General features: G+C 39.1%; 1 protein-coding gene across 1 annotated transcript in view; it reads left to right on the top strand.

Annotated features, from left to right (window-relative positions):
• SCGN (secretagogin, EF-hand calcium binding protein) overlaps positions 1-23,051 on the top strand; it is a 37,090-nt gene that overhangs the window by 2,683 nt on the left and 11,356 nt on the right. The window contains exons 3-7 of the mRNA XM_007525936.3: positions 7,717-7,809; positions 14,987-15,076; positions 17,482-17,538; positions 18,313-18,390; positions 20,326-20,381. Of these exons, the coding sequence (XP_007525998.1) occupies positions 7,717-7,809; positions 14,987-15,076; positions 17,482-17,538; positions 18,313-18,390; positions 20,326-20,381 (374 nt within the window). The remainder of the gene's footprint in view (positions 1-7,716; positions 7,810-14,986; positions 15,077-17,481; positions 17,539-18,312; positions 18,391-20,325; positions 20,382-23,051) is intronic.

Here is a 23,051-nt window from a genome sequence, read left to right as displayed (position 1 = left end):
ATAAAGGGCCAAGCAGTTCTGGGTTAAGTGCATATAGTGTGTGTGTGCCGCTAAGTGCAAGGAATCCAGTACCAGCCCCCAGCTCCCCACCTGCAAGGGGGATTTACTTTGCAAGCGGTGAAACAGGTCTGCAGGTCTTTTTTTGTCTTTCTCTCCACCTCTCTGTCTTCCCCTTCTCTTTCAATTTCTCTCTGTCCTATCCAACAACAGTAAAAACAGCAGTAGTAACAACAATGGAAAAAAATGGATGCCAGGAGTGGTGGATTCATGGTGCAGGCACCGAGCCCCAGCAATAACTGTGGAGGCAAAAATAAATAAATAAAAATAATTTAAAAAAGATAACCTACTCTCAGATATACACGCTGGCATGGAAGAATATTGGGACTGCCTTGCATTTTCCTCTTGGAGTCCAGTAAGTAGACAAGAAGCAATTTGGAGGAAGGGTTGGGGGCAAATGAGTTAGCTCAGAATAAAAGCCTAATGTCTTTCTGAAAGCCACAATCTCTCCCTCAGTTCTTTCTACCTGTATGTACATGCATGTACATATACACATTATATATGTTTGCCTCATGTTCTTTTATGTCTGTCTGTCATTTTTTTCTTCCTTTTCTGTTTCTAATTCCTGTGTTTTATGTTGGCCTATCCTACTATCTCTGATTTTACTACTATCTGATTTTCTGACCACTCTTTCATCTTCCTCTTGCTTCTCTCTGATTTGTAATTTTCAGACTCCCCATCTAGCTCCTGTGTCTTTCATTATTCACTCTGTTCAAAGTTCTCTTGTTCCTGTTCTTGTCTTTTTTTATATTTATTTATTCCCTTTTGTTGCCCTTGTTGTTTTTTTTATTGTTGTAGATATTGTTGATGTCATTGTTGTTGGATAGGACAGAGAGAAATGGAGAGAGGAGGGGAAGACAGAGAAGAGGATAGACACCTGCAGACCTGCTTCACTGCCTGTGAAGCGACTCCCCTGCAGGTGGGGAACCGCGGGCTCAAACTGGGAACCTTTCTCCGGTCCTTGCGTTTGGTGCCACCTGTGCTTAATTCGCTGTGCTACCGCCCGACCATCCGTTCCACCCAGTTCCATGGCTGCCAGTTCTTAGCAACATCGCCCAGCCAGATATTCGTCGGGATGCGGCATCATCTAAGCTCATTTCCCACGTCTACGCTCGACCGGACCTGCCAATATACGCGGATATCTTCGCCCACCCTGTCCAATGCTTGACTTCTCGTCATCCAATCTGGTCCCCTATGCCTACACTGAACTTCTCTGTTCCAGACTCTTGGAAACAGAGTTGGCAGTCAGCTGAGGTAAAGAACAAACACCTCATCACAGACCCCTGCAAGCGTCAACCCGGCTTTGACCTAGCACGTTATGATTGGGCCCTCCTCAATCGCTATCGAACAGGCCATGGCCGTTGCGCCGCGCTATGTTCCATCGCTGGGGAGCCAGAGACTACCCGAACTGCCCCTGCCCCCTGCGGCTACAGACTATGACCCACATAGTCAATGACTGCCACCTCTCCAGATTCAAAGGAGGTCTTGAAACTTTACCTGACGCTGTTGACTGGCTACGGAAGAAGGGCAAATGCTAGAAAAAGAAGAACCGCCCGACTCCCCCTGTTCTTGTCTTTTATGTCACTTCCTTCAATTTTATGTTTTTATCTTTGTGTCCTTCACTACTTGTCAACTTCTCTCCTCTTTTTTTGTTTCTTTCCCCTCTCTCTCTCTGCCATTCTCCCATCTACTATAAACCAGTATAAGAAACAATCCCAGAAACCATGAATCAGATACTACTGTGTCAACCATGACAGGAGTGTTTGAAAAAACACACAAAATGAATGTAAAACCATTCAAAGTCTTGGAATAAACTGTGTAATAAATAAACCACCAGACATGGGAACTTCATATATTTTCAGAAGATTCTCTGCTGTAGTGATTTATAAGATAGGAGAAGTAGTTGCCAAGTGTTTACCTTATTGTTAACCATGGGTGAAGCTATTCAAACATAATGGTCTTCTCTAAACTGAGAACGCTGAGTTGTCTTTGGGGTCTTCCACTAACTTCAGATACATTTTTGCCATTAGTGAGTTTCTTGTTGCTTGGCTGTTCTTGTTATCATCCCTTCCTTTGACCTGATATATGAACACACCAGGGTAGACAATTGTTGGAGGAAAGGAGACAACAAATGACTCACAAATATCTTGTGCAACTGTGTTTTCTGTACTGGTGTTTCTGAGACTGGAGGAAAGGGATGAAAGATTACATATTCCTTACTCTGAAAGGGAAACTTTAAGTGTGTTTAAGATTATCTGTTAAAATGCAAATACTTTAATCCCATTTTCTATGAATCTGAATAAGATCTTACTATTTGTTTATTTATTGTCTCACAAGGATTTAATGCAGGACCTCACATATTCAAACTAAGCACTCTTCACTGGACTATATGCTTGACTCAGATCATAGATGTTTAAAAATTGATTTAATGGGGCCTGGGCAGTGGCACACTGGGTTGAACTTACATGGTACAATGTGCAAGGGCCTGGGTTCAAGCTCCCAATCTTCACCTGCAGGGAGAAGTCTCATGAGTGGCTATGTAATAAAAATTCCATAATATAACTCAAAAGTAAGCAGAGAACAAGACCTGAGGCCACATGAAGGGCAGGCAGTTACGTATATTTTATATTAACGGGTTGCAAGTCGATCCCTACCAGACCTGCACATGCTTGTCCCGCAGCACCCAGCTTTTATCAGTTTCAAATTGGGCACAGTACAAGCTGATTAGTTAGAAACAAAGCCCATCAAGGTGCTGACAATAAAGGTGTGAGCAGGTTGGCTACATCAGAGCCTGCCACTCAGAGCCCGCCACTCGGGATGCTGGAATGTAGAAGTAAGTGGGCGTCCACCAGGAGTCTGTAGAATTTTTATTTCATCAAAACAGGTCTACAGATGTCTCTCTTTTTCTGTTCTTATCACCCACTTCCCTTTCTATTTATCTCTGTCACTACCCCCTTAAATAAACAAGTAAATGTATTTAAAATATTTTTAAAAAGTCATTTAAGAATATTGTGAAATACTATAAAATTTCAGGAGTAGAGCTTTACAGTTCTTCTGTTTGCCATTAGGATTATTGTTGGGGCTCAGTACTTGCATTGGAGCTCTACTGCTCCTGGTAGCTATCTTTTTCTTTTCCTTCCTCTAAGTAGAGGGTGAGAGAGATAAAGAGAGAAGGTAAGATACTATAGCACCACTCCACTGCATGAGAAGCTATTACCCTACTGTAGGTGTTCTCATGAGGTAGCCTGGGGCTTTAATCTAAATGCTTTCACATAGTAATATGCGCAAGCCACCTGAAGACATCTAGCTTTTATACTTCTGTGTAAATGACTCGTCGTACCCACCAAAGTGGTAATAGTTCTCTTGTGATCAAAAAGACTCCTCTATCATTCTTTCCATCCTCTCCTCCTTTCTCTCATATAACCACCATAGTTTTCATTAAATCTAAGAGATACACATTTTTCTTCTTGCCAATCAGTTTGCTTTATATTCCACATGTTAATGAAATTATTGTTTTTTTAATATTTATTTATTCCCTTTTGTTGACATTATTTTATTATTGTAGTTATTATTGTTGTTGTTATTGATGTCATCATTGTTGGATAGGACAGACAGAAATGGAGAGAGGAGGGTGATGTCTATCTGTGTATAGCACCAACCCACCATCAAAGTTCAGTGCCATATACCAAAGACATCCCTCAACCTGTCCCATTACTTCCTTGCTCCCTCTGATGACCACCACAGTTTTCAGAGTCGAAGAGTCAATTTGGTTTTATTTTTATAAATTTACTTGTTTAATTATTTATATTCCACAAATAAAAATGGACATAGCTTATTAACCAGCAAACCACTACTGGGCTTATATCTGAAAGATACAAAAACCCTAATTTGAAAAGATATGTGAGGACTGGGAAAATAGCATAGCAGTTACACGAAAAACTTTCGTATATTAGGCTCTGAGGTCCTAGGTTTAATCACCAACACCACCATAAGCCAGAACTGAGCAGTGCTCTAGTCTCTTTCTCTCTCATTAAAAATAAATAAAATCAGGAGTCAGGCGATAGTGCAGTGGGTTAAGCGCACGTGGCGGAAAGCACAAAGACCAGTCTAAGGATCCCGGTTCGAGCTCCTGGCTCCCCACCTGCAGGGAAGTTGCTTCACAAGTGGTGAAGCAGGTCTTCAGGTGTCTGTCTTTCTCTCCCCCTCTCTGTCTTCCCCTCCTCTCTCCATTTCTCTCTGTCCCATCTAACAACAATGATATCAATAACAACAATAATAACTATAACAACAATGAAAAACAAGGGCAATAAAAGGGAAAATAAATAAACAAGTAAAATTACAAAAAAACTGTTCTCCTTTAAAAAATAAATACATAAGTAAATAAATAAAATCTTTTACAAAAGATATACATACCCCTACGTTCATAACTGCGCTATTCACAGTAGTGATACCTATTCTTAAACAGGGAAACCCCAAGCAGATATAGACCCAGCAGTAGGTTTTGGCGTCCATATTAGGAGTGACAAGTAGTTTGCTGGACACCTGAACACCTCTAATTTCCTCCCTTTTTAGCAGATTATAAAAACCTCCAGAAAAGGGTTTTCAAGGCAACAAATCTTCCTCACTGCTTGTGATAGGAGTGACTTAATGCAGTTAGCAGCTGCTCTTGCTGTTGTCCTGTTACTCACTACATCTTTCCTGCCTCTAGGCACCTGCCCTTTTCTTTTTAAATGATCATAATTGTTCTCTGAACTAGGTCTAGGTCTAGTTGATCCACTGCACATAATCATTGTATACATACAGCTGTGTACATAGCCTTTATGTATGGACTGTGGCTTACCCTGAACTTCTTTTAATTCTTCAGAGATGACAAATACCCTGCAGGGGCTTAAGTGTCTAAAACTGATGCTAATATAAAATTCCAACAGATTTTTAACTTTAGATCCAAGAGATAGTCATAGGCTTTGAAATAAAATCTGAGAGAACAGAAGTCAAGGTTCTATACTTTCAACCCAAAGATGATAGGTAGAATCTGACTGTAGCTTCTTCTCTCTCTTTTTTTTTTTTTAACTCTCAGATTTTAGTTTCTGCCTGCATAGTTAAGTTTGTTAACTTCCTTCAGAAGCCCACTATAAAGAATCACTTACTTTTTAATCCACATGTGTGGAAGTCACTATTTCTTTAGGAGACCTTAATCTAGAAGGTCAAGACGATATTCAAAGTGAAAAAGATCCACCTGCCTGGTTGATTTCCTTATGTTGTTTCTATATGGTGTATGTACATATCTCCATACCAGACACAAATATGCACAATCTATGGTGTCAAGACATGAGAAACTAATGTTCTTATATAGTGGTCAAATCCTTTTGGCAGGATTATCATGGTAGTACTATGAAGAATGAATTTTTCCTGATAGATTGAGTCTGGAGTCTTGGAACCTGGCACTATTTGGGAGTATCTAAGCCTCTTAAGCCAGGCATCAAATACACTCTCTATTATTAACTGTATGTACTATCTTTCATTGAAATAATCCTTCTTGTACATAACTGAAGAAATAAAATTATATGCAGACAATGTTGTGGATGAAAAGGAGATGGTACATCTTTGATAATTCAGCCATTTTTGACTTCCCTTTTAATTATTTTCTCCATTTAATTATTCTTTCCTTAGAAAGTTCATGGAAAGTATTTATTTATTTATTATTTATAAAAAAGAAACATTGACAAAACCATAGGATAAGAGGGGTATAACTCCACATAATTCCCACCATCAGAACTCCGTATCCCATCCCCTTCCCTGATAGCTTTCCTATTCTTTATCCCTCTGGGAGTATGGACCCAAGGTCATTGTGGGGTGCAGAAGGTTGAAGGTCTGGCTTCTGTAATTACTTCTCTGCTGAACACGGGTATTGACAGGTCGATCCATACTCCCAGCTTGTCTCTCTCTTTCCCTAGTGCGGCCGGGCTCTGGGGAAGTGGGGCTCCAGGACACACTTGTGGGATTATCTGTCCAGGAAAGTCTGGTTGGCATCATGGTAGCATCTGGAACCTGGTGGCTGAAAAGAGAGTTAACATTTAAAGCCAAACAAGTTGTTGACCAATCGTGACCCTAAAGGCTGGAATAGTGCAGATGAAATGTTGGGGATCCTCTGTTTTGTAGATAGCTAGTAGGCATATTTTAGTTATATTCCAAAGGGCCCGTGACTATACTAGTTTTTTTTTTTTCCTCTGAGCCTGAAATCTGATATGCAGGTGGATCTAAGTTATTGTCTGGGGAGATGATGTCATGGCTGGCATGGAAAATATTTAGAGGATGATAAACTGAAGACGTAGGAGAGATGGGTTTAAACTTAAAAATAGAATCAGACCTCTGATTTCTTGGGAAGAATGTATGCCCATTATTGGTAATCTTTTGTCATAACAAAATAGTGGTTTTTTATATTATTATTATCTTCATTTATTTACTGGGTAGAGGTAGCCAGAAATCAAGAGGGGAGAGGGTAATACAAAGGTAGTGAGACAGAGAGACACTTTCACCACTTGTAGAGCTTTTCCCCTGCAGGTGGGAAAGGAAGCTTAAACCCTGGTCTTCACACGTTGTGCATTGTAACCTGTGTGCTCAACCAGGTTCATCACCACCTGGCCCCAATAGTGAAATTCAAATTTATTCTTTCAAGAATATAATCTCTAGGTTCCTCTTCATTTATATTGTAGAAGTTTATTAATTGTATGCCTTTCCTAGTCAGGATTCTAGTTAGTAAATGTTCACTCAAAAGAAATCTTCTTTGTTCTACCTTTTTCTTCTTCTTCTCCTTCTTCTTCTTCCTCTTCTTCTTCTTCTTCTTCTTCTTCTTCTTCTTCTTCTTCTTCTTCTTCTTCTTCTTCTTCTTCTTCCTTCAAGGTTATCACTGGGACTTGGTGCCTGATTCACTGCTCCTAGAGGCTATTTTTTTCCTTTTGTTGCCCTTGTTGTTTATCGTTGTTATTATTACTGATGTTGTTGGCTAGGACAGAGAGAAATGGAGAGAGGAGGGAAAGACAGAGAGGTGGAGTGAAAGATTGACACCTGCAGACCTGCTTCACCGCCTGTGAAGCAACCCCCTGCAGGTGCTCCAATTGGGTTCCTTACCCTGTCCATGCACTTTGGGCCATGTGCACTTAACCCGATGCACCACTGCCCAGTCCCTGTTCTACCTTCTATAGGCTGGCATTAACCCATTAAATAGCTAAGTAACCTGCTTTCCAGGGCAGACTGACATAACCTTCAGGCTGTATACTATGAATATTTGATATCTTTTTTTTTTTTTTTTAAATATTTATTTTATTTATTTATTCCCTTTTGTTGCCCTTGTTGTTTTATTGTTGTAGTTATTATTGTTGTTGTCGTCGTTGTTGGATAGGACAGAGAGAAATGGAGAGAGGAGGGGAAGACAGAGAGGAGGAGAGAAAGATAGACACCTGCAGACCTGCTTCACCGCCTGTGAAGCGACTCCCCTGCAGGTGGGGAACCGGGGTTTGAACCGGGATCCTTATGCCGGTCCTTGTGCTTTGCGCCACCTGCGCTTAACCCACTGCGCTACAGCCCGACTCCCGAATATTTGATATCTTAAAGTCTCGAAATCCGAGTGTCTTTAATATGACTTTATTTGATCCATTGTAGGACGAAGTCATGATACAAAATGTGCAGAAGATGAAAAAACAATTTCTGGCTACCCATAATATCTCTAAAGATGCTCACATACAGATGAAAGAGGTACATTTTCCAGCTATATCTTTATTGACTGTTCCTTCCTGGGCTATCATTGCCTGTGAAAAGTAATAATAATCTTTCATTGAACTGAGGAATCAAGCATGGTTGCAAAGCAGTTGCTTCAGATTTGAAGTAATCACTTTCTATTTTCATCATTGTATTTAGGTCAATCAATATTTATATTTAATTTGATATGCTGGAGACTTTTCACTTAGAGCAACATTTGTCTTTGTACATGCTCTATTCAGATTGAATCTTGAAATAAGGAAAAACTTACTGACAAGAAATTAGTATAAAATTCAACTTTATCTACTGGCGGAGTGTGAAAGATCATTCAAAATAAAAGATTCCAATAGGCTGTTTTTACTTTGAATGATCCCACATGTATTGATACCCACTAATGGAAAAAAACTATCTTAAGTACGCAGTACTTCAGGTAGTCTATCTTTGGTCTGATCATTTTTTCATAGATTTACAAAAAGGTTTACAATGTTGAGTGTATAGTATATTAAAACAATAAGAAAAGAGCTAAGGGGACACCACATGGCAGGGCACCAGACTTTCATGCTGGGGCTTCAGAAATCTCAGGTCCAGTTCCAGATTTCACCATATGCCAGAGTTGAATACAGTTCTAGTCTCTCTCAGTCTCTCATGAATAAAATGAATCTTTTAAAAGTTAAAAAAAATAAAAATAAAATAATATGCCATGATATTTTAATGTCCATGGTAGCTAAATTTTCACTCTGAGGCAAAAATTATATATAGTCACAAATTCACATTACATGTAATATAAGAATGTCAGAGTATCCATTAATAGAAAAGTATGTGCAAACACCAAGCTGGAAGTAGCAAAGTATTCATGACACATGTTCATCATTGACTTCTCTGGCCCTTGGAGTCCTTAGTATAGGATTGTGATCAATAAATTTTATTGACTTAATAAATAATTGAATAAAACATAGTAACTAAAATATGCCATAAATTTCCTAAAAAAAAAAAAAAGAAAGAAACTTATACCTTCCTGAAGTAATTGTGAACTTGACAACAGCATGTCAGCCATTTTGTCAGAATTTTGCAAATGAACATAATTTGAAGATGTTATTTGTAGAAAAGCTGGTGTCATGGTACTGCACAAAAAAAATGAGATGGGAAAAGAGTCACAATTGAGAATCAAAGTGAAGCTTTGGGATTAGTTGTGAACTTGGTTGGTTTGTTGTGGCTCTCTTCTATTCTACCCTGAACCAGAATAAATTCAAATACTCAAAACCAATGAACTGTATAGTAATTCAGTCTCTTAGCCTTGCTGTCTGTCCCATGGGAAAAAAACAACACTTAGTTCAGAAGAACAGATCCCCTTTTCTTCCTCTTTCATAAGATGACCTTAAGTATATGGGTAGGAAAAACTCAAAGTCAACAAAGTGTAATATGAAAGCTTGGAAAAAATACTGGGTATCATTGTCTTCTTCAGTCAGCAGTACCTTTTAGTGGATGTTTAATATGTATTGGGTATTTGTGATGGACCTCTCGGGCGGGGGAGCAGCAGGAGTTGTCAGGGTCTGCTGAAGAGAGCCCCAGGTGGGTCAGGAGTCAGCGCGTGGGAGAACAGATAGACACCACATCTATTGGAGGGTGAATCTGAACTCAATGTTTATTAGACAGGCAAGCGTTTACATACTTTTTTTTTTAGCTTTACATGATATTTTGAAAGCAGCAAACTGGAACAGAAAGTAAAGCATTTCTGATAATAGTGGTTATGTAACTTCAAGGGAGTGTCAAGCCCTGTTGGAGTAACCTGTAATGCATTCATGAGTAGGAGCTCTCTGTAAAAACTTAACTTTCTTCCTATTGTAAAATCTAACTCCCTCCTTAATCATGGGGGGGCAGTGTAAGCTAAGGCTTTGGCTTCTAAGGGGGGCAACATATGTCTGATTGAGAAATCTTAAAAGTGTATGTATGTCTTCTATTCCTGATACTTCTTCTGGCTCATTACTTCTTAATATATTTACTAATTTTAATTTATCTACACTAGGGACTCTAGATCTACTGCAGTCTCTGTACCTGGTGCGCCACAAATGTGTCAATTGGGTATATAATTTATAACCTGTTCTGAGAGGAAGCAAACACCAAAGAGGTCCACTTCTTGCTAATCTTTCTAAAAAGGGCAAACTATACCAGGATACATGAGTGCCATTAATACTAACTTTTCTGTAACCCTGCATGTAGGCACCAGTATAGTGCAAAGGGCGGTCAGTGGGCTTAGGTAAATATTTGTGGTAAAGATAGGGAGGAAACCACAGTCCACCACCCATGGGGTAAGCTGGTCCCCATTTGGTCATAACTGTAGGTGCTGGTCTGTGGTAGGACCCTCTGTCTGGTTTTCTAACTTGCTGAACTCTGGGTTTTTCTTCAGTTTCTGTTTCTTGGAAATGTGAGTCATCAGGGACTGTATCCTGGGCTGGGCCTCCAGGAATTAGTGACTGAGTATCCTGGTTCTCATTTGTTATTAATCTATAGGCCAGGGGAGCTTATCCCCACCTGTTCCCGCCAAACATAAGACTCATTGTGATCATAGGAATAAGGAATTGTAATCTAAATTTGATTGGCATGCCATGCCCCGTTCCCAGAATCACTCTTCCTTGAAGATGTGGTTCCCAGCCTTTGTCAGACCCTTCGTTTCTGGCTTGATAAGGACGTGGCAGGTATTGTGCTAAAAGTTATAAACAGTATCTCATTTGAATTTTTAGTCTTCACACAAGCATTGGATCATTAATACTATTATTCTCATTTTTCAAATGAGGAAGTTGTTAGAGAAATGTTGACTAAATTGTCCAGGATCCAATAATAGGTAAGTAATAGAAACGGAATTTGAAAAGTATCTAAAACCCACTGCTTATACACTGCATGGGACTTCCTCCCATTAATATTTCCAAGAGTTGGTATGAGACTTTAATGATACGATAAATGGAAAGCAAATTGCCAATTCCAGCCATGTAGTAGCTACTTAATATTTTATAGCTATTATTCACACTATATTTTCTTTTTTAAAATATTTTTTATATTTATTCTCTTTTGTTGCCCTTGTTTTGGTGTTGTAATTATTGCTATTATCGATGTCGTTGTTGTTGGATAGGACAGAGAGAAATGGAGAGAGAAGGGGAATACAGAGAGGGGGAGAGAAAGACACCTGCAGACCTGCTTCACCATTTGTGAAGTGACTCCCCTGTAGATGAAAAGCCGGGGGCTGGAACCGGAATCCTTATGCTGGTCCTTGTGCTTTGTGCCACCTGCGCTTATCCTGCTGCGCTACCACCCAACTCCCTCACACTGTATTTTCTTGAGCTTATCAACATCCAACAAGAAAAATATGAATGTATATCTGGGCTGATCATGCTTTTAAACCACCAAAAACATGCACTCTAGAGTCAGTCTGTAGCACTGTATAATATGCTGAGAGAATTACCTTGTTATAGAAAAATGGCTATTGCTTGTGGAAGACAACTCAGAAGGCAGACAATATACATTGCAATACTCTAGGTTTGTCAAAGAACCAGGTCAAACAGGCCTGTATACTGAAACAGGTGCTGGATTCAGGGAGGGACAGAAAAACAATTCCTTTGTTCATGGAAGTGAGTGATGCTATTCAGTGCTGATATAAAAAACTTGATGGGGTGAGTTGGGGGCAGCAAATTTTGAGAAGGTTTCTGCTCTGCAGGCATATAATCCAAGTTCAAGTCCCCTAGTTCACCACATGGGAGTAAAGCTTCAGTGCTGTGGAGTCTCCATCCTCTACTTCAGTTTCTATCAGAAAAAGCCCATCTGGAGTGGCGAGACCCACTTGATGACAAAAGGATAAAAAAAAAAGAAAAAGAAACTGGTTGATTTAATTTATCACCTGAAGCAACTATAATACAAACACTATTGTAAAGCTAATAACATCTAACACTCAAAAATCAAGTCCTTGTGGAGAGCATTTCAGTTTTTGCATATAAGCACTAAAGCAGCTGAATAAACAGCATCTCACCACTTAGTGGTGTAGTGGTTAAGAGTGTGGGCTTAGTTGAAGTTCTGAGAACACTGTTTACTAATTACACAACTAAGACCAGTTTCTTTCTTTCTTTTTTTTTATTTAAGAAAGGATAAATTAACAAAACCATAGGGTAGGAGGGGTACAATTCCACACAATTCCCACCACCCAATCTCCATATCCCATCCCCTCCCCTGATAGCTTTCCCATTCTCTATCCCTCTGGGAGCATGGACCCAGGGTCTTTGTGGGTTGCAGAAGGTGGAAGGTCTGGCTTCTGTAATTGCTTCCCCGCTGAACATGGGCGTTGACTGGTCGGTCTATACTCCCAGTCTGCCTCTCTCTTTCCCTAGTAGGGTGGGTCTCTGGGGAAGCGGAGTAAGACCAGTTTCTTAACATTGTGAAGTACAATTCTTTAACTAAAAAATCATGATTGGCGCCAGGTGGTGGTGCACCTGGTTGAGTACATGTGTTACTATGCACAAGGGCCCAGGTTCAAGCCTCTGGTCCCCACCTGCAGGGGACCAAAGGCTCAAACTTTGCAAGTGGTGAAGCAGGGCTGCAGGTGTCTCTCTTTCTCTCTCTCTACACCCCCGCTTAATTTCTGGCTATCTCTATCCAATAGATAAGGACAATAAAAAAATCATAATGATATGTTGTGTACTCTGTAGGTTGTTATAATTAAATTAGCATTTGAAAGGCTTTAGAACAATTCATGTCACATGTTAAGAATTATTTGCTATTTATTATTATTATAGTTAAATTAATTTAGCATAAGAAGCAATTAAAGAAGCCTGACCTCCCACTTTCTGCTCCCCATAAAGATCTTTGGTCCATACTCCTAGAGGGATAAACAATAGGGAAACTTCCAGTGGAAGGGATGCAATATAGAACTCTGGTAGCAGGAACTTTATGGGATTGTACCCCTCTTATCCCACAATCTTGCTATATTGTTGATAATTATTAAATCACTAGTAAAAAATAAAATTGGGGATGGGTGGTTGCACAGCGGGATAAGCGCACATGCCACAAAGCGCAAGGCCTGGTGTAAGGGCCTTCGTTTGAGCCCCTCATTCCCCACCTGCAGGTGGGTTGCTTCACAAGCAGTGAAGCAGGTCTACAGGTGTCTATCTTTCTCTCTGCCCTCTGTCTTCCCCTCCTCTCTCCATTTCTCTCGGTCCTATCCAAGAACAACTACAGCAATAACAATAATTAAACAACAACAATAAACCACAAGGGCAACAAAAGGGAAAAAATGGCCTCCAGGAGCAATGGATTTGTAGTGCAGGCACCAAGCCCCAGCAATAACCCTGGAGGCAATAAATAAATAAATTAGTTAATTAATTAAATTAAAAAGTTTAGCATTGAGGATTCTTTTTTTTTCTTTTTTATTTAAGAAAGGATTAATTAACAAAACCATAGGGTAGGAGGGGTACAATTCCACACAATTCCCACCACCCAATCTCCATATCCCACCCCCTCCTCTGATAGCTTTCTCATTCTCTATCCCTCTGGGAGCATGGACCCAGGGTCATTGTGGGTTGCAGAAGGTAGAAGGTCTGGCTTCTGTAATTGCTTCTCCGCTGAACATGGGCGTTGACTGGTCGGTCCATACTCCCAGTCTGCCTCTCTCTTTCCCTAGTAGGGTGGGTCTCTGAGGAAGCAGAGCTCCAGGACACATTGGTGGGGTCTTCAGTCCAGGGAAGCCTGGCCGGCATCCTGATGGCATCTGGAACCTGGTGGCTGAGAAGAGAGTTAACATACAAAGCCAAACAAATTGTTGAGCAATCATGGACCCAAAGGTTGGAATAGTGGAGAGGAAGTGTTGGGGGGGGGGGTACTCACTGCAAACTCTAGTGTACTTCTGCTTTCAGGTATATATTTTGCAGTAGTTTACGGATACGTGTGAACATATGCTCTCTCTCAAAGAAACTGGTGTATATATACGTTTTGGGACTTTGTTAGAAAGTGAACCACCTGAGATGGAATTAGAGTATACTATGAAAGGAAAGGTCTCACCTGAGTAATGAAGCTGAAGGGTTGTCATTCCACACGTGAAGTCTCTGGACACAGTCGGAAGTGAAGCATGTTGAGGTGGCAATCATTGTGTTGGTTAGGTTGTGATCGGCAGATGCAATATTATTTGATATGGATTGGGAGAGGCATACGGGAAAGTGGCCCCTATCCAAGGGTTCCAGGACTGTGGGAAGTAGAGGCTCTATAGTGGAGATGTGAGGTTCCTGCTGTCTTAGGGTTCAAAAAGACAATCGATAGTTAATGTTATCATCACATTATTTGGTAATTGGGTTAACTTTGAAAAATCCTTTTGTTAGGGTTTGCTGTACAGTACCCAGTATCTTGTATATAGCTGTGTTATTGGTTGCTTCTGATCTACTTGGTCTAGGCTTTTGAGAGAGTCTGCATATCAATTACATAGCCTATATATTAAAAACAGAAGTTGAGTAAGAAGATCTGAAAGGGAAACTAAAAGCAGGACCTGACCAAATTGTAAGTAGGGCACCAAAGTAAAAACCCTGTGGTGAGGGGTAGACATGCAGCTTCCTGGGACAGTGGGGGGTGGGAGTGGCTGGGAGGGATGGGTCCCAGTCTTTTGGTGGTGGGAATGGTGTTTATGTACACTCCTAGTAAAATGTAGTCATATACATCACTAGTTAATTAATACAAGAGGGGGAAAATTAATTGTATGTCTCGAAGTTTTTCAAAACACAAACTGAATCTTTTTAATATATAGCATTGAGGATTCTTAAAAATAGTAATTGCCACAAGTCCCAACAATAACCCTGGAGGCAATAAATAAATTAATTAATTAATAAACAGATAAAATTAAAAAGTTTAGCATTGAGGATTCTTAAAAATAGTAATTGGCACTTAAATGTACTGGTAAGTTTCTTATTAAGATTATTTGTTATTATTATTTTGGATTTTAAGCACACAAAAGGCCAATAAACACAGTATTTTATGCCTAGTGGGGTTAGTACTTTTTGAAAATAGCAATGAATGACATATGACAATCAAGAGTACATTTTGGGCTTTCTTCCCTGAGTGACCTGAATCTTTCTGTCCAACAATACCCCACTATCTTTTACTCACAGAAACACTTGCCAGCATTGTTGACTAGTGATCCTTGTTTATTTAGCTTGCCAGCATGTTCTTATCAGATGATGAAAATTTTCTTCTGCTCTTTCGTCGGGAAACCCCCATGGACAGCAGTGTGGAGTTTATGCAGGTAAGTAAATGGTTATGTTTTTATGGAGAGTAAGGGTTAACAAGAGACTGTGATTCTACCCACTTGCTACGGTTGCTATCTTTTCTGTGCAATCCCAAAGGGAGAGCTGCCCACAGAAGATAAGACCAAAGAAGCCCTTGGAAATAAGCCAGGGTGTTGTTTGCAAGCTGTGGTGTGTGCTGTTAGTGTGCTGGCTGAGGCTGCTCCTGATCTGAAAAACCTTGGCTCTGGGAGGATCAGAAAAGGGACCGTTATGGTTGAGAAATGCTTTAGGAGAAGGGGCGACTACGTAGCATGAGCTCCATCTTTAGCCCTGCTGTGATCTAGTGGAATTTTCCTTTGAGACTGTTGTCTAGACTTATACTTGTGAAAGTACTAATTTTAAAATGTTCACAACTGAATCTAAATTTGAATATATAGCACAGTCAGAACATAATTTGTTAGATTCCCGTCTAGTCAGTAGATTTTCTGTTTTCTCTTAGACTGCTTGAATGAAAGCTAAAGACTCATTCTACCTCTTCTCTTAATCTCTAGTTATTATATTCTGTTGGTGGAAAAATAGAGTACAAAAGGTATTATAAGGATTCTCTTAGGTTAGAGGCAGATTCAAAATAGTTGCTTAGGGCCCCTCTCTAAAAACAACTACCAAGTCCCCATTTAGAAGATACTCACTTTTCCCCTTCTGTCCTACATTGTTTATCTTCTGGTCAATATGAGTGAACACATATACAGACAACTCATAGAAGAATTTTTGACAGTAAAATATATGTTGGTTACAAAAAATGCACATTAAAAATGAAAACTGACTTTTTTTTAAAGATGAGCAAAAAAAATATGTAAGGGTAGATTATTACCTATATGGTTAGTAGACATGCAGGCTGGAAAGCAGTTTTGAGCATTTGGGGAGATGGCTCAGCAATTAGAGCCCATGTCATACATGCTTGAGGCCTGTCTTAATACACAGCAGTTTTGAAGACCGTACTAACAACATTAAGCAGAACATTGTATAATGAAATACTTAAAAAAAAAAACATGCATTTTTGTGTATTTAATACAAAGATTTCCTTTTTTTTTTTGAATTTTTAAAATGGTCACTTGACTTTATTTATTTATTCCCTTCTGTTTCCCTTATTTTATTGTTGTAGTTATTGTCATCAGCATTGTTGGTTAGGACAGAGAGAAATGGAGAGAAGAGGGGAAGCCAGAAGGGGAGAGAAAGATAGACACCTGCAGACCTGTTTCACCACCTGTGAAGCGACTCCCCTGCAGATGGGGAGCCTGGGGCTCAAAGTAGGATCATTATGCCTGTTCTTGCGCTTTGTGCCAAGTACACTTAACCCGCTGTGCTACTGCTCAACTCCCACAAAGATTTCTTAATTGTCCTAATATTGTACCAAACTGAAGTCCATCTCTTCATATCTTTCCATTTTGAGAATTCCAAAAGAATTTATTTGAGTAAATATATTGTAGTTCCTCAGACTGGCTCCAAGACAACGCAGACTCATTTCCAGTGTGTTTTAACCTCACATTGCTCTCACCAAAAATAGCTTAAAATTCTCATGAGAAGACTTATTTGACTCAAGAGATTAAGAGTAGTAAGTGGGAAATAGTTTTATTCAGGTACCACAAACCTGAGCAGATGGCAGACGTAGGTCTCCAAAAAAAAAAAAAAAAAAAAAAAAAATCTTGTTCTTAAGTTGGATTTTTAGGATCTTACAGACTGAAGATGGAAAGGGATCATGGGAAAGGGGCATTATGCTGTGGAAGGTGAAGGTTTCCAGCTGTGAGCTTGTCTTCCTGGCAGTAACTGTTGATCATTTTTTTTTCCTGACCTGCTAACTTGTTAAAAACAAATTTAATATAGCACTATTGTGTAAGGCTTGCCTCTGGAGGTCTTTACTCTCTCAGCATCAAAGACTTCCTTTAAGGATCTTACCAGTTCTCCACTTTCCATCTGTGATTGCCTCTATTTTACCAGGCACACACACAGTGAAAATATGACTTTCTAGTTGTTTTAATAAGGTAAAGATAGCATGGGGAAGCATAAAGTCATGCTGATCAAGTGAAAAATTCAAGTAAGAATATTTGCTACTCTTACACTTGTACCTAGCTACACAGTATTTTCTCCCCCCCCGCCTTTATTGGGGGATTAATGTTTTACATTCGACAGTAAATACAATAGTTTGTACATGCATAACATTTTATCGGTTTTCCACATAACAATACAACCTCCACTAGGTCCTCTGTCATCCTTTTCCAGGATGTATTCTGTATTCTGGCCCCTGCCACTCCCTGACCTGCTACACAGTATTTTCAGAGGCTGAACCATAATAAACAGGATAGCAGCATAAATTGACCCCATACTGTTTAAAGATGGATGGATTAATGTCTTTTGTGTATTTTAGATCTGGCGCAAATATGATGCTGATAGCAGTGGCTTTATATCAGTTGCTGAGCTTCGTGTGAGTGTCCCTGAGAACTGTCACAGGGCAGGATGGGTTTATTTATCACTGAGAATTTGAGTTTTGTATATCATGAGTTCTGTGGGCCCAAGAAAGATGGATTTAAATTTTTAAGAAAAAAAATCTTATCCATTTATTAAAAATTTATATTATAGGAGCAGGGAACATCTGGCCTGTGGGCTTACAGCCTGCAAAAACTTTCAGTCTGGCCCTGCCAACACAACTGCCAATAGGACTCAAAATTTAATAAATTTAGGATATCAGGGAAAGGGATGGGATACAGAGTTCTGGTGATGGGAATTGTGTAGAATTGTAACCCTCTTATCCTATGGTTTTTGTCAGTGTATCCTTTTTATAAATAAAAATTAAAAATAAATAAATTTAGGAGTTTTTCTCATAGCAATGTTAACTGCTAATTTTTAAGTTGATAATTTTGGATGGTCCAGGAATGATGCCATACATACTGAAATAGTCCTTGGCAGAAAAAAATGTTTCCTATTTTTCATCTAGAAAGTTCAAATGATCTTTTTCTCTTTAGGAAAGACAGATAATTGAAAATTCTTTACACTTTTCTCCCACACATAAAAGTCCTATGGGTTCCTTGACCTCTTTTCAAATTGTGATAGCCCTCTAGTCCTACCTTTATTGCTTGTTAAAAGCATTTTATTTCTTTTTAAAAAAACAAATGAATTGCAATCCTTAAAATAAGGCCTCTCAAGATCTTTGTTAGTTATCTACTTATTATATATAAAGTGACTGCTCTCCTTGTCACAGAACTTCCTCCGAGACCTCTTTCTCCGTCACAAAAAGGTCATCTCTGAGATGAAGCTAGAAGAATACACTGGCACTATAGTAAGTAGCTGGGCAGTTTGGTCTTTGCGAAAACAGCTTCCTTGCTGCATCCCTGTGACCTCTCTCTCCCCACTGTCCGAAATAGTATAGAGTTGATATTTAATACATATTTTCAGTTTAAGCACAGAACAAACCTCTAGAAAACACTGTTTAAAATGGAACTGCTTTAGCTTCCCTTGAGATAAAATTGCATTTATGTCCCTGGGGATACCTGGAGAGCAGGTTAACACTAAGTTACTAAGCACCAGGCCAATAACATTGATGTTAATCAGTATCATATAAAAGCATGTAAACATAGGCCCAACTCCTCAAGACAAACATAGGACTAGCTGCCTTTTACCAGAGTGGATAATTATACTCATTGTACATGCTAATTTAGAACACTTGAGAATCAGATAAGAGACATATATCCTACTTCTGTCATTTATTACTTAAGAACTTGGAAAATTATAAAGTATCTCAATTTTATTTAATCTGTAAAACAGGGATTAATAGTACACAGCTATCTTGAGAGCAGGTTGAATCAATACATATAAAAACACTTTGAAGAGTGTGTGGGGCATAATGAGTGTGCAATACTCTTATTGTGGAGGTTTTTATGATCCTTTCATTATTTCTCTTGCTGCTCATATCATCCATGTCCTACATGATCCTGAGAGTATTTCAGTGTCAAGGTAGAAGAAAAATAATGAAGAAGAAGAAATTCCCTTTGGTGAATTCATCCTAATATATATATTTTCAAGTTCTCTGAGGAAATAAATTTTTGGAAGGTTTTTAGCTATAAAAATGACAGATTCTAATGCAACCAGTGTCATCATGGTGCACTATGCTGACAATTACTTTTTAATTTAATTTTAATTAATTTATTATTGGGTAGAGACAGAGAGAAATTGAGATGGGGAGGGGGTTAGATAGGGAGAGAGGAAAAGAGACACCTACAACTCTACTTCACCACTTCTGAAGCTTTCCTCCTTCAAATGGAGACCAGGGGCTTGAACTCGGATCCTTGAGCACTGTAGTGCGTGTGCTTAACCAGGTGCACTACCGCCTGGCCCCAACACTGACTTTTAAAATTTTTTTATAAAATATCTAGAAGACCATAGGAAAAGAGGGGTACAGTTCCACATAACTCCCACTACGAGTTCCATATTCCATCCCCTCCCTTGAAAGCTTTCCTATTCTTTATCTCTCTGTATGCATGGACCCAGGATCATTATGGGGTGCAGAAAGTGGAAAGTCTGGCTTCTGTAGTTGTTTATTTTCTGAATATGGGCATTGGAAGGTCAATTCATACTCCCAGCCTGTTTCTGTCTATCCCTAGTGGGGCAGGGCTCTGGAGAGATGGGGTTCTAGGGTACATTGGTGAGGCCTGGTGAAGTCAGGTTGGTATCATGGTAGCATTTGCAACCTGGTGTCTGATGACACTGACTTTTTGCTTGAGATTGCATCCAGAGACAGCAAGCCTGAGATATTAACCTTCCAACTCCAATAATCTGGTAAGATTTTTCCTAATACATGGGACTTCTCAGTTTCATTTCAGATGGTGCATTCTGTAACAAAGTTCTAGATATAGGCTAGAACCTAGGGGACTGGATACATATATACACATACCCATAAATGAAGGGCAACTATATACCTCAAAGGAAAAGAGTTAAATAATTCTCTATGATTAGACTTAGACATAATAAACTCAGTAATCTGGTAGAAAGGCCTAAAAAGGCACCATAAGTTTTCCAATCAAATATTTATTGCTTTATAATGAGCTAATTTCAGACAATTTAGAAAATAATATACTCAGAGAAGCAATATATAGAAGTGTTTTAATAATTTAAACAAAGTTAATAATTTAGCAAAATGAATTTCTGTTCTTTCTTTTTAAAAATATTTATTATGCTACAAGTATTTCTTATAATTATTTTATGTGCTGAATTCCAGATGAAAATCTTTGACAAAAACAATGATGGTAGGTTGGATCTTAATGACTTAGCAAGGTGAGTAGTATGGAAATGGTACCATAGTTTCAGAAACACTTCAAGGGTTTGATGAAAAGTACCTAAACCAGAACAATGAATCTTGTCTGAAATCCTAAAGACTACAGGAAGCTTTCCAAATCACAGTGGTATTACATCTTGGGAAAGCAGATCTTTTTTGTTTGTTTATTTCTGAAGATTCTTTTCTCACAAAAAGAAAACATACACACACACACACACATACACACACACACACACACACACACACACACAAATAAAGAAACCATCACCCTTGATGGTCCTTGAATATTTTCATTATCAGAAAACACCCCATTAGGAAGGACTGGGCAGTGAACCCAGGTGAGCCGACACATTCCCATTCTTGAGGACACAGATTCAAGCACCCCCTCCACCCTACCCCCATTCCCCACCTGCTGGGGGAAGCTTGATGAGCAGCAAGAAACAGATCTGTAAGTGTCTTTCTCTCTCCTCTATCTTTCCCTCCTCTCACAATTTCTGTCTTATCCAATAAGATATATTATGAAAAAAAAAAAAGGTTGCTGGTAACAGTGGGTTCATAGTGCCAGCAATAATCTTGGTGGCAAAACAACAACAACAAACTTCATTAGGAATCCTTCATAACAGTTACGTGTGTGTTCTGGATCCAAGGACTTCATTTTTCCTCTCTGCTCAGATTTCTTTTCTTTGGCGGCGGGGGCGGGGGGTAACCATAAACTGCAGGGGGTGGTGAGGGGTAGTGAATTAGCCTTGATAAAACATACTGACACAGCTACCACACCAGACTTACAGACAGCTTTTTAGAGGATGCTAATCCACTTCTGTTACTAGTCTTTTCTCCACCCTAGCCTTCAGGTGTTTACGCCATTATGACCCATGGAGAATATATCATCACTCAAAGGCCTGAATGTAGCTGGGGTCTTACTTTGCTGTCCTTTGTTATGAACTTATATTCAAGGTTCCCAGAGGTAGTGAATGGAATTCAGGATTTTACTTTTATTTTCTTTTTTTGTCATGGGATACTTACATGGACCCATGAATGTCCAGCTTTTGAGAATGGGGCTGACCCACGAGTTTTTACACAAAATGTTATGAAAATGTTTAACTAAATTCTTATTTGAAATGCTGTGATCTTAAACAATTGCCTCTGATTTTTAAAAAAAATTAATGTTTTATTAGTGATTTAATAATGGTCTATAATATTATAGGTGTACACAGCATCTACCACCAAAGTTCTATGTACCCTTTGCCCTCCTGCACCTCCCTCCAATAGTTCTCACAAAATTTTGGTTCTTTTTTTTTTTCTTTACATTCACATGTTTCAATTTTCTTTATTTCCAATATGACTAAAACTATCCAGTAGTTTGTTTCACTGCATTACTTACTTCATGAAGCATAATCACTTCCAATTCTAAGCATTTGATCCCAAAGAAACAACTGTTTTCTTTTACTTTTCTTTCTTTCTTTATTCCTTTCTTCCCTTTCTTTCTTTTAAAAAAAATTTTAATATTTATTTATTTTCCCTTTTTTAAAAAATTTATTTCTTTATTGGGGAATTAATGTTTGATATTCAACAGTAAATACAATAGTTTGTTCATGCATAACATTCCCCAGTTTCCCATTTAACAATACAACCCCCACTATGTCATTTATCATCCTTCATGGACCTGTATTCTCCCACCCATCCACCCCAGAGTCTTTTACTTTGGTGATTTCCCTTGTTTTTTTATTGTTGTTGTAGTCATTATTATTGTTGTCATTGATGTTGTCATTGTTGGATATGACAGAGAGAAATGGAGAGAGGAGGAGAGGACAGAGAGGGGGAGAGAAAGACACCTGCAGACCTGCTTCACCCCCAGTGAAGTGACTCCCTTGCAAGTGGGGAGCAGGGGGCTCGAACCAGGATCCTTATGGCGGTCCTTGCGCTTTGTGCCATGTGCGCTTAACCCGCTGCACTACCGCCTGACTCCTATCTTTCTTTTCTGTCTCTCTCTCTCTCTTTCTTTCTTCCTTCCTTTCCCTTCCTTCCTTCCATCCATCCTTCCTTCCTTCCTTCCATCCTTCCTTCCTTCCTTCCATCCTTCCTTCCTTCCTTCCTTCCTTCCTTCCTTCCTTCCTTCCTTCCTTCCTTCCTTTCTTTCTCTCTTTCTTATACAGCCAGGTAAAATATTTTTTCCTTAGGGTAAGTTAAAAACCAGGTCAAACAGATAGTTCTTCAAATGAGGACTTCTAGGGAATCAACAGAGATAAAATAATGAAAATTAGGATTTGAAAAAGCTCCAGTTCTCATCTACCTGTTTCAGTAGCTGCTAGGCTATTGGTTTTTCCTAGGGAAAAATCGCAGGTTCTTGGTTCTTAAGGGCTCATGGAACTTGGGAAATAGATAAAATGCTACAAAGTCCGTTATTACTAACATCTAGAAATTTATCCATATATTTGCAACTATTTGGTCAATTTCCAGAGTTCTGAAGAGTTATTTGACCACTTTTTTCTCTTTCATTCTTTCTTCTTTTTTAGGGCCAGCTTTTTTGTAGGTTTTATGGAGGAATTTTTATAGGCCCTTACCTTCTCATTCTCCACCAGGATGAAATATTTCTCTATGTGATGACTACCAATTCCTATGAAAACTTTCCCGGTTTATTTATCTTTATATTATAAACTGTTTCTGACCAC

This window comes from Erinaceus europaeus, chromosome 4, assembly GCF_950295315.1.
Source record: "Erinaceus europaeus chromosome 4, mEriEur2.1, whole genome shotgun sequence".
NCBI classification, from domain to species: domain Eukaryota; kingdom Metazoa; phylum Chordata; class Mammalia; order Eulipotyphla; family Erinaceidae; genus Erinaceus; species Erinaceus europaeus.
This window is presented reverse-complemented; position numbering and strand designations above follow the sequence as displayed.